At 45.2% G+C, this 12,754-nt stretch overlaps 1 protein-coding gene across 1 annotated transcript in view; it reads left to right on the top strand.

The window, feature by feature from the left end:
* LOC124009211 (activated CDC42 kinase 1-like) overlaps positions 1-12,754 on the top strand; it is an 85,229-nt gene that overhangs the window by 61,334 nt on the left and 11,141 nt on the right. The window contains 11 exon segments of the mRNA XM_046320773.1: positions 3,190-3,438; positions 4,956-5,108; positions 5,882-6,165; positions 6,546-6,672; positions 6,777-6,923; positions 7,287-7,381; positions 8,578-8,772; positions 9,274-9,365; positions 10,467-11,142; positions 11,186-11,459; positions 11,462-11,974. Coding sequence (XP_046176729.1) covers positions 3,190-3,438; positions 4,956-5,108; positions 5,882-6,165; positions 6,546-6,672; positions 6,777-6,923; positions 7,287-7,381; positions 8,578-8,772; positions 9,274-9,365; positions 10,467-11,142; positions 11,186-11,459; positions 11,462-11,974 — 2,805 coding nt within the window.

Genomic DNA, 12,754 nt, shown 5'->3' with positions numbered 1-12,754 from the left:
GGATACCTTGACGATACACTGGCGCTCTCCATCACACCTTTCTGCCATTGTGCTGGTGATGGATTGGCTGAGGCAGTTGGTGTTTTTCAGTTGTTTATGTTAACCCTAACCCTGAGTTCTGATTTTACACAGGTACTTAAGCAGTGGGAGAAGGGGTGTGCTAGTTTGTTCTCATGTAACGAAAATGTGGCATATTTTGAGGATTCATTTTATAAAGACATATGTTCCCTGAGGACTAAACTGGAAAATACAATGTTAGAACCCTCTTATATATATATGTGTGACCCATACTTAAATGAGGAGCTGTCTGTGGCAGAATTTAAGAAGGTGATTGACCCTGCAAAAAATGGGGAATCATTTCATATTGATATTGATATTGATGAGGTTTTAAAATCCCCTAAATTAATTGACGTCCTATATAATTTGCTCCAAATATGTTTTGAGTGCAGTATACTGCCATCCACTTGGTATAGGTTTATAGTGAATCCCATTCCCAAATCTTCAAAAAATGATCCGAGAGTGCCACTGAACTATAGTGACATAGGTTTATTAAGTACAGTTTATAAATGATATTTATCCATCCTCAACAATAGGCAATAATTCAACAATAATTACAATTTCATTACACCAAAACATTCTGGTGGAAGACCAAAATGGTTTTCGTAAATCCAGAGCCTGTAATTAGCCTATGTTGCATGTTTCATTGATTTCCAGAAAGCTTTTGATTTTGTAAATAGGGATATTTTAGCCTATAGTTTGATAAAGATGGGTTGATGAGAAATGTTATCAAGCAATCCAGTCTCTTTACAAAGTACCAGTTGCTTGTGTGCGTGTTAATGAATATTGTACAAATTGGTTTCCCACACCCTCGGGTGTAAAACAAGGAGACGCCTTATCACCAATTTTTGTTTGCTTTGTTTATAAATGATTTGGCAAAATAAATTAAACAGTTAAATATTGGAGTAAGATATGATGATGAAATGCTAAGTTTTCTTTTATTTGCTGATTATATTATTTTGATGGCAGACCCTGAACAAGACCTGCAGAACATGTTATTACGTGCAGTCAATTGTTGTAAAAGATGGAGACTCATGATTAACAGACAAAAACACAGATAATGCATTTTTAGAAAACCAGCTACTAAGAGAAGTATTTTTCCGTTTTGTTTTGGTGAAGATAGCATTTATAAATATTTGGGTATTTTTATTGATTAACATATTACCTTTCTATACGGACCATCTGCCCTGGCCGACTCAGCAAGTCGAGCTCTTGGGGGAGTTACAGGAAAAACAAAAACACTCAAAGATATAGGTTATGCTGCGTATTCCAAACTTTATCAGACATGCGTGTGTCCCGTTCTGGACTATTCAGCACGAGTGTGGGGTGCCAAGAGGTATTTTAAAAACAAACATGTTCATGCAGAGCAGTAAGTTACTTTTTAGGTGTCCACAAGTTTGCACCTATACTTGCAATAACAGTGGACATGGGCATGGGCTGAGAATCCTGTGAGGTGAGATGGAAGGCGTGTATGGTGAGACGTTGAAATAGACTGTTGGATATGCCAACTGCCAGAATAGCTAGTGAAGTTTTGGATCTATCCATAGGGGAGCCTGGGCAACAGTCTGACTGTGAACATCTGTATGAAACCAATGCAATATGGAAAAAAAATGGGTGGAGGAGATTAATCATAAACCCAAATTGAGAACATTTTGTTTGATTAAGGGTGAATAAGTGTGTGAGAGATATATTATGTATAACCTACCTAAAATCAAGGGATCGTTATGTGCACAGGTAAGATCAGGGATATTGCACAATAATGAAAAATATCTCAAATGAATATGCAACCATTAAATTAACTGCATTAGCATGAGAAGCAAAAACGTATTTTACTTGCTGATCTAAAAGTGGACCTTTTCCTTCCAAAAACATTTATTCCGCACTGGAATCAAAACTGTGCTCACTAATTCGTTCTCATCCATTCATTTTTTTTGTCGCTCTCACGACAAGTTTCTGCAATAATCTCATCCAAATGTGTATATTTTGACTTCGATCGAGCTTTTCCACTATTAGTAGCCATTTTGAACTTTTTCAGTTTTGAGAAAAGTTTGTAGAAGAGAACGAACAGCTGAACTACCATGCGTCCTGTTTGCTTTCACATGAAAATGAAACTGTTGCGCACAGCTCTAGCATGATGGATGTTTGTTGAACAAAGGGTGTTCACATACTTCTGGAAAGCCCAGATCATTGGCTATCTAGCTAGCTATGTTTCAAAACGATAGGTGGTCATTGGACCAAGTGAACACTGTCAATCAAGTGAACACCGCTCGACTCATTGGTGCGTAATAATGGCTGACCTTCATGGGCTAATTTGAAGTGTTGTGTAGCCAATACGTAATGTAGAATGATTAAACAAGTTTGGTTGGTCCTTTCTAGGGAGTTTTTCCTAGCCACCGTGCTTCTACACCTGCATTGCTTGCTGTTTGGGGTTTTAGCCTGGGTTTCTGTACAGCACTTTGAGATATCAGCTGATGTACGAAGGGCTATATAAATAAATTTGATTTGATTTGATTTGGTTGCCTTCTAGAGTGTCTGAGGATTGCACAGAAACCGAACATAACCGGGTTAAACAACGTTTTGCCAATTTTTTTATTTCATTTTGTTGGAAGAGTTGGAATTCACTCAAAACGCTGTATACAACATGGATCAGGTTAGGATATAGAAATTTATTTTTATCAAACTAATCTATGCTACATTATATCTCTGGGACCCTCAGGATGACAAATCAGAGCAAGATTACTGAATATACGTAGGTTATTTACTGTCAGAGGTGAATGTATCGAACTAGTTGCCTTGATAAGTGTTTTGTTGTGCATTATCTTCAAACAATGGCATGGTATTTCTTCGCTGTAATAGCGACTGTAAATTGGACACTGCAGTTAGATGAACAGTAATTTTAAGCTTTCTGACGATATAAGACATGTCTATCCTGGAAAGTTGGCTGTTGTTTACAACACCATTCTAGCCACTAATCGCATATTGACCAGCACCTGTCCCGATTTTGGGACACTGATCTTGTGGAGGATAACTCCTGAGCTGAGCTGACTCATTTACAGAATTTAGTAAGAGTGGAGCACATATTTTTGTTCATGTTGTATTAACACTCTCTTTCCCTCTCTTCTCTTTCTCCAGGTGTTCAGTGGGAAGCGTCCGGATGGCGGGGACTTCCAGCAGGCTGCACCCACCTCCTCCTTCCGCAAGCTGTCCCCCATGCCACCCCCAGCGGTTGAGGGGGGTCCTCAGTCCCTGTACCAGCCCCCCCAGCACCAGGCCCTCACCTGTCTGATCAGCGAGAAGGACCTTGCTCTCTTCGAGAAGCTCGGCGACGGCTCCTTCGGAGTGGTCAAGAGGGGCGAGTGGTTCACGCCCGCCGGGAAAGTGGTGAGAGGGACTGGGGTGTGGGAGTGTAGTGTGTGGGTACTATATTGTTTGTGTGTGTATGTGTGTTGGAAAGGCTGGTAGTGGGAGAGGTATTGGTCTGCATCGTACCCCTACAGGCCCCCGTTTAGAAAATAAGGTCCCATCTAGACACACCTAATAACACACGTGCTTCTGGAACACTTCTGGAACGCTTGAGGTATACAGTAGTAGGGATCAGGATAGAAAGACAGAGGAAGAGAGGGAATAGGATATAAAAGTCCCTCACGATCACCCTGGGAAACAAAGTATCAGTGGGTTCAAAGTTCAAACCATGACAGCGTGTGAAAAAATGACCAAAACACCCTCCTTTCAACATCTGGTCTGGTAAAACCCTTATAACCCCTATAGATTTGACCTTGAGAGAGGGAAGGAGCAAGGGAGTGATGAAGAGAGAATCTTGTCCAAACACTCTCCAGCAGTGACCGCAACATGGCCAGATGGAAATAGTAAAGCCAGGTGCAGTGTCACAACAGAACGGTATCCAAGGGAATAGTTTACAAAACACTTAAGAACAGGGGTATTCAAATCTTACCCTCTGAGGTCCGGAGCCTGCTTATTTTCTGTTCTATCTGATAATTAATTGCACCTACATGGTGACCCAGGTCTCAATCACTCCCTGATTTTGAGGGAAAGAATGAAAATAAGCAGTGGAACTGGCTTTGAGGTCCAGATTTTAATTTGAGGGCCATAGAACATCTAGTCCAGTGGCTAACCACCGATCTAATTGTCACGCCTTGGTCTTGGTATTTTGTGTTTTCTTTAATTATTTGTTCAGGCCAGGGTGTGACATGGGGTTATTGTATTGTCGTAGTGGGGTTTTTGTAGGCATTGGGATTGTGGTTGATTAGGGGTGTGTCTAGTATAGGCTTGGCTGCCTGAGGCGGTTCTCAATCAGAGTCAGGTGATTCTTGTTGTCTCTGATGGGGAACCGTAATTTAGGTAGCCTGGGTTTCACTTTGTATTTCGTGGGTGATTGTTCCTGTCTCTGTGTAGTGTTCACCAGATAGGCTGTAATAGGTTTCATGTTCCGTTTGTTGTTTTTGTATTTATTAGTTATTTCATGTATCGTTCCGTTTTTCTTCATTAAAGACATGAGTAACCACCACGCTGCATTTCGGTCCGACTCTCTTTCAACAAACGAAGAACGCCGTTACACTATGGGAATAAGATCAGCTGATCTCCTATGTTATGCTGTAGTAGGACCTCCATTCCCGTCTTTTTTATCCTACTGCATGATTTAGAATAATTTACCTCATAATTTCAGCAAGTTGCCGCTGCCAACATGTCCAACAAACAATAAAATAAAAAATAATCTTGTTCAGGAAGTGTAACCTGGTGCTCTATTGAACAAGGAGATCCTTGTTTAAGACTGTTCTACGGCCTCCAGACTGTTAGTAAGTGCAACTGGCTATCAATAGCTTTCCCTTTGGAATTTGATTTCACATTTTGCTAACATGGTCTCCCATCTTTCTCTCCAGTTGACTGTAGCGGTCAAGTGTCTGAAGACAGACATGCTGAGCCAGCCGGAGGCGTTGGACGACTTCATCTGTGAGGTCAATGCCATGCACTCCCTGGACCACCAGAACCTCATCAGGCTGTACGGAGTGGTGCTCACACAACCCATGAAGATGGTATGGACGGGCACACACAACACAAGTTAAATACTTAATTTGAGTCCCCAAATCAGATTACATTTGCAAAGGATCATGGATACAAAATGCACCTTCTTCACCCATGACAGCTGACACAGGGCGGTATCTTTCCAGCTGCTTTGCTTTTCTTTGTTTTGCTTTTTGTACATGCTTGTGTACATACCTAAATAGCAGCACCACCAGCTTACACTCAAAACCTATACTGTTCATAAGTGCAGACAATGTCAAGTTTACAAACTGTGTGAACACTTTAAATAATATCAAGGGCAGAATCTCAAGGCCTCCGGTCCACACCCGACACAGCGATTGAGACAAAGGACAAAAATAAGGGCTGATGACGTTCTGTTCTTCTCATCTCTGCGTCATTACCTCCCAGTACTTCCTCAGTATTATTTTGTATTGATGTGGAGTACATTGTGTTTGGAGTCGACCAATAATGTTATTGTTGTCACCTCCTTACCCCTCCCCCGGCGCTCTCCTCAGCACCACTCCCTGTAAAGCAGGGTTTCCCAAACCTCTCTTAAAGTACCACCAGCTGTTCTACTTATTTTGCGTATTGCCAGACTGGTAGCAGATTCAATCAGTCAACAAGCCCTTCATTAGTTGAATTTCGTGTGTTAGCTCAGGAATAAATCAAATACCTGGAGGTACTCGAGAAGAGGTTTGGGAAACACTGCTCTAAACTCTTGGGAGCTCACAGACATTACAGTTTTGTTCCAGCCCAGCACTAACAACACACCCTCCTTCTCCAGGTGACCGAACTAGCCCCGCTTGGCTCCCTCCTGGAGCGCCTGCGCTGCGTTCGGCCACAGGGCCCCATCCTCATCCACATGCTGTGCCAGTACGCCGTGCAGGTGGCGTGCGGCATGGCCTACCTGGAGCAGCGGCGCTTCATCCACCGTGACCTGGCCGCCCGCAACATCCTGCTGGCGTCGGCCCAGAGGGTAAAGATTGGCGACTTCGGTCTGATGCGGGCGCTGCCCAACAACCACGAACACTACGTCATGCAGGAGCACCGCAAGGTGCCGTTCGCGTGGTGAGTGGGATGGGGAAAGGGGGTGGTGGTTGAGGGGGAGAGTGCAGTGGGAAAGGGAGTGTGTGTGTTGCCACCGGAGGAAAAAGGTTGGCGTGTATTTGTGTGTGGGTGTTATCAGGGCCACATTCAGTAGGCAAACGTTGTCTGACGTTGCAGATAGAATGCCACGAATAGAGCGGACATGATTCTGTTATTTTACATGCATGAGACATGTTTGTTCTAAGTAAAGTATTTTTTATCTGAACATTCTACAACATTGTGCCCTGGGGAATAAGCCCCTGATGTGGCTATGCATAGTGTGTGTGTTTTTTCCACTTTCTCATCACCTTCTTAAGGTGTGTTTGCTGTGTGTGTTTGCTGTGTGTGTCCTCCACCTCCAGGTGTGCCCCGGAGAGCCTGAAGACACGGACATTCTCCCACGCCACAGACACCTGGATGTTCGGGGTGACGCTGTGGGAGATGTATACCCACGGACAGGAGCCTTGGCTGGGCCTCAATGGCAGCCAGGTACACGCATACACACACACAAAATAAAAAATATTCATATTTTAGGGTTTTATGTCAATGGTTCATTGTTGGTTCAATTTAAGTATTTTGTGTATGTGTTTCAGATCTTACACAAGATTGACAAGGAGGGTGAGCGTCTACCCAAGCCAGAGGACTGTCCTCAGGACATCTACAACGTCATGCTGCAGTGCTGGGCCCAGAAACCTGATGACAGGCCCACCTTTGTCGCCCTCAGGGAGTTCCTGCTCAAGGTACTCATTTCCCTGTGTGTGTGTGTGTTGTTTTTTGTTTTGTTTTTTAACTAGGCAAGTCAGAAAATTATTATTTTCAATGGCAGCCTAGGAACAGTGAACGACCTGTTCAGGTGCAGAACGACCGATTTGTACCTTGTCAGCTCAGGGATTTGAACTTGCAACCTTTCGGTTACTAGTACAACGCTCTAACCACTAGGCTACCCTGCCGTGTGGGGGGTACATCAGTGTAGATATGTAGATTTTGGGCCCAAATGACTACATTTTTATGCCTTGTGCCCACTGTTGGGGTGTAGTGTTAGTTAAACGTACTCAAACTTGGTGTTTTTGTGCGTATGTATGTGTGTGTCCATTCCATTCCAGACCATGCCAACAGACATGTGCGCGCTGCAGGACTTTGAAGAGTCCGACAAGCTTCAGATTCAGGTCAATGACGTGATCACCATCATCGAGGGCAGGTATGTGTGATCAACTAATGAACTGTAAATCAATATTCTGTCATTGTGTTTTTCTATGCATGCTTGTGTATGTGCAGGTGTCTGCAACTTCTTGCATGCCTTTGGGAGTGTGTCTGTGTTAGTGGGTGTATGCGTGTGTGAAAGAGAAGAAGAGAGCGAGAGAATGAAATAAATAAAGTACAACCACGGAGACGGACAAACAAATAAAAAGCAAAAAGGGACGAGTATAAGTCAGATTGGACTCATTGTGTAAACAAGTTTAGAAAAGACAGAATAAGAGGGAGCTCAACCACAAAAAAGATAAACCACAAAAGACAATACTTTAGCATAGTAGGTTGTTTAGGAATTGGACACTCACTTTTAGCTCTCCTGGTAGTGGAGTAGGCCAGGCAGCGTTGAGGTCCAACCCCAAGACATCTGGTGGGTCCATGGGTTTCCCTAGGTACAAGCTAGAAAGAGAGGAGGTGGGAGAGAGAGAAAGTGGGAGATAGTGGAAGAGAAAGGATGAGAGGAATAGCGGATGAGATCAATAGAGGGGGTAGAAAGGAAAGAGAGAGAGGGGACATTTATTGACTTACCTTACCAAGAGGTTCTCTACCCGAGTCTAGCCATAAATCAGGTGTACAGTGGTTCGCACCAAGTTTCACAACTGCTTATCCAACCTGCCTGTGTGTATAATATTAATATTTTATTAGGATCACCATCAGCTGTTGCTGAAGTAGCAACTGCTTTTCCTGGGGTCCACACAAAGCATAACACATGATATAATACAGAACATTAAAGGGGCAAACAGCAGTTGCTACATACTTTTTTTTCATACATTTTTAGTTCAACAGTCGTACCCCATCAGAACCCAAAATATAAGCTTGTTTATCTCCAATGTTTGTAAACAAAGTAAATGTAAACAAACACTATATAGCCTCAAAACATGGTTAAAACTATAATTGTGATATCATGGATGGTCAGTCCTTGCATCCATAGCTCCCTCTATTAATCCGAGAGTGGTTACGTTTCCCCAGCCCCATCCCTCAGCTTTTTACCAAAACGAGAACCGTTTTGTATAGTTTGTTATTGCCTATTTTTATGTTTATATGCCTGCTTGTGGTGGTTGCGTGCGTGCCATGTGTGTGTGTCTGTCTGTACCTGAATGTTTTCTCACATTCACCTGTACGTCGACCCACCTCCCTCTCTTTCAGAGCGGAGAACTACTGGTGGCGGGGCCAGAACAAGCGCACGCTGAAGTTGGGCCAGTTCCCCAGGAACGTGGTGACCTCGGTTGCAGGCCTGTCGGCCCATGACATCAGCAGACCCCTCAAACACAGCTTCATCCACACAGGCCATGGAGACACAGACCCACACCGCTGCTGGGGATTCCCGGACCGCATCGACGAGTAAGACATATCCTCAGAAATTGTGCTTCTATCTACTTGTAGCGATATGTGCCGCTTACAGTGCACATTTTTTTGGAATTGTTTGTTATACTTGCAGGACCCACAGCCTTGGCAAAAAAAAGTAGTTGTTTTTTTACCACTAGAGGACAGTAGACTATTGTTCATATTACTGTCTGTTCATGAAATGTCTATCTGCAACGTTCGACAACTGAACATGGCCCAGGGTTGGATAAGCAGATGTGAAACCTGGGGCGAGCCTCTGTACACCTGATTTATGGCTAGCCCCGGGTAGAGAACCTCTTGGTATGGTAAGTCAATAAATGTGCCCTCTCTCTCTCTGACTCGCTTGCTGCATCTCTCTCTCTCTCTTTCCTTTCTACCACTTCTCTTGCTCTCATCCGCTATCTCTCTCATCCTCTCTCTCTCTATCACCCACTTTCTCTCTTTCCCTCCTCCTCTTTTTCTCTCTCGCTCTCGCTCTCATCCCCTCTCTCTTTCTAGTCTGTACCTAGGGAACCCCATGGACCCACCAGATGTCTTGGGGTTGGACCTCAATGCTGCCCGGCCTACTCAGCTACCAGGACGAGCAAAAAGTGAGTGGCCCATTCCTAAACAACCTACCATGCTAACTTTTTGTCGGTGACTCAAGCAATTATCGTCACAACGGCATGTTTTTCTTCGTGGTTTATCTTTTTTGGGGGTGATATTTTTTGGTTGAGCTGTTCTGAACTTGACTGTTTTACACAATGAGTCCAATCTGACTTGTACTCGTCCCTTTTTGCTTTTTATTTGATTGTCCATCTCCGTGGTTGTACTTTATTTACTCCATTCTCCCGCCCTCTCTTTTTCTCTTTCACACACTTTTGTGATCTCCCTCTATCACTCTCTCCTGTACCCCTTCCTTCTCTCTCTGGTGGTGGCATTTCCAGAAGAAGCACCTACTTGTCCCCCCCAGCCATTGGTGCTTGTCAAGAGTAAGTGTAGTGTCTCACTCCAGCTCACCCATTGCTCCTGCCCTGTCTGTTATCTCCTAGCTCCAGTCTTCAAAGTTACACCGTGTGCAATTGCTCCTCTCATCTCTCTCTGTCTCTCCCTCTTCTCCCCATCCCTCCCTTTTTCTCTTCCCTTCTCTTCCCAGTTACTCAATTTATTTTCTTCCTCCCTAACCTTGTTGTTTCTCCACCTCTCTCACTAACAGGTGTGCAGTCTGGGTTTCTGTGCATTGAGTGGTTAACACCTAACCAGAGACTTGAGGAATTAAGCGTGTGTGGAACAACTTGTTGTGTATTGCAGCCCGGCTTAAAATAAATGTTATGGTTGTTTTTAACGTTTGTGTATGATTCCATCACCAAATATATTCTAATCTTCTCTGTAAGATGTTGTTTGTTTCCGTTCATGTGCAATGTATGAAATGGAAACAATTTATTTATATCCACACATTACAAATAGACACACTGAGGATTATTACCTTTTCATTTCAGGGACAACTACAGAGTCATTCATTATGTACATAAATAAATATTGCATCAAAGGCAGGCTTAAGGTTGATCACTCAAGGTAGACCGTTGGGGCATTCTGGATGGACTACAGTGCTACATGAGTAATGAGCAGTTACGGCGTAGAAGTATTGTAAAGTTGCCAAAGTCATTAGTTGCCAAAGTCTTTAAGTTGCATTTGTCTGTTTGTTTTTCCAGAGCCGTGCTCGGTGACTGAGGACGAGGAGCTGACTACCTCAGGCCTCAAGGGGCTGTCGCTACTGAAAGTGGGCTCCATCAAAGGCCTCAAGCTGAAACCCGCCACATGTGTCTCCGCCTCCAAACAGGGGGGCCGTACTATGGGCTCAGGCCACACCCCCAGTGATGTGTCACTCATCGACTTTGGGGAGGAGGTTCCCCCGGCCGCATCCTCTCCCTCCCCGGTGGTGGAGCTCCAGGTGCCCTCGTTGGCCAAGCTGGCCCTGGACGCAGAGTTTATTCTGGATCGTACTCCTACCCAGAGCCCGTGGCGCTCGCTGCCCCGCCCCTTACACCCCACGCCAGTGGTGGACTGGGACGCCCGGCCCTTACCTCCACCTCCTGCGTACGATGATGTGGCGCAGGACGAGGAGGACATGGAGGTGAGCTCCATCAACTGCCTGAATCAGCAGCAGGGGGGGATGGGTGAGAGCCACAGCCCCATAGAGACCTTGCCGGCTGGTGAGGAGAAGGCCATGGCCGGTGCAGCCGACAAACCCCTGGAGGACAACCTCTTCCTGCCCTCTAAGCAGGGCCTGGCCTCCACATCCTTCTCTCAGTCAGCTGAGATCTTTCAGGAGCTCCAGCAGGAGTGCATGAGGAGGCTCAATGTGCCCACGGGAGGAGGTCCCCAGCCCCCCCTTGCTGTCCCCAATCTCCGGCCTCCAGTCAATGGACGTCCACCGCCAGATCATCTTGTTCTTCTCTGAGGACAAGCCCCAGATCCCTCCACGTGTACCCATCCCGCCTCGCCCTGTCAAAAGGGGGGACTACACCCGCTGGTCCGGTGACCTCTCCCTGTCCCTGACTCCAGCTTCTGAGGAAGTCCAGGACCGCCCCCCTCAGATCCCTCCGCGGGACCCCCTGTCCCAGCCGGGCTCGCGCACCCCCAGTCCCATGGGCCAACAGGTGGGCCCCCCCCCCAGCAAAGAGCAATGGTTTTCCCCAGTGCCCCTCCTGCCCCCACATACGGATCCTACCTCTCCACGTCCCCGGGGAAACTCATGCCCACCACACATAGCTTTGCCTTAGACCCCAAATATGCCGCACCCAAGGTCATCCAAGCACAAGCCCAGGGTAAGGACCTGGCCAAGGGGCCCTGCATCCTGCCCATTGTCCGTAACGGCCGCAAAATCAGCAACACGCACTACTACCTCCTGCCCGAGAGGCCGCCTTACCTGGACCGCTACGACCGCTTCTTCAGGGAAGCAGAAAATGTGCCGACTGGTGGCAGCGGTGGGATATGCGAGGAGAGGCGGCAGGCCAACACGGCCACGGTCAGGCCCATGATGGTGAACCAGCAGCCGCAGAACCAGGGGGGAGACCTCAAGCCCAACTTTTCCTCCAACAACAACACTAGCCTGGGCTTTCGGCTGGGCATGAAGTCCTCCCTCAGCCTGCCCAGGGTCAGCTCTGAAGGGTCATCCGGCAGGGCAGAGGGGGGAGCCACAGCAGACGGGGTCATGATGGTGAGTAGTACCAAAGGCTCCAGCCTCAGATTATTTATTTTTTAATCAGTAATCAGTTGATTTGATTTTCAATAACAAACGAACACAGGAAAGAACATGGCCTAATACACAAAATCAAAGGGGGAGAAAACTACTACTGTTATATTACAAAAACTAGAATGAGTAATGAAGAACACAAGAAAAGGTATACAAAAAAGTAGAAATAAATAAGAAATTGAGGATTTTTTTGCAGTATTTGTCTGTGCTGCATTTGTAATTTTGTTCTGTGATGCCAAATCAAAGGCTTGGCTATAGGGACTTTGGACTTTTATGATGTAAATAAACCACAGCAGGACAGTGTATTCAAGTACTGAGATGTGGTCCGCAGACACACACATGCCTTAACTTTTTGCAACAATGGGCAAAACTTTCTAACCAATCAATCTAAATCAAAACTCTCAACCAATCAAGTATCCATCAAAGCTGATTTAAAAGATTACACTCTGGAATGACATTCTGAAAAATATCAGGGAATATCCATTGAGAACAGGGTTTAATTCACAAGGGTGAATTAATCACAGTAAGACAACAATCAAATACAATCTGAAACCAAACAGCGATCAATACAATGTAAAATAAATTAAAAATACAGAACACAATGTAAGAATAGCATTCCTCAGCTACTATGTCCTCAATAGTTTTAAATTGGGTTCCCTAGGTACAGACTAGAAAGAAAGAGAATGAGAGAGAGAGTAAGAGAGGAGGATGGAAAGAGAGAGAGAAAGTGGATGAAAAAAAGAG

Source organism: Oncorhynchus gorbuscha, linkage group LG22, assembly GCF_021184085.1.
Source record: "Oncorhynchus gorbuscha isolate QuinsamMale2020 ecotype Even-year linkage group LG22, OgorEven_v1.0, whole genome shotgun sequence".
Taxonomy (NCBI): Eukaryota; Metazoa; Chordata; class Actinopteri; order Salmoniformes; family Salmonidae; genus Oncorhynchus; species Oncorhynchus gorbuscha.
Note: the sequence above shows the minus strand (reverse complement) of the source record. Positions and strands in the feature narration are given on the sequence as shown.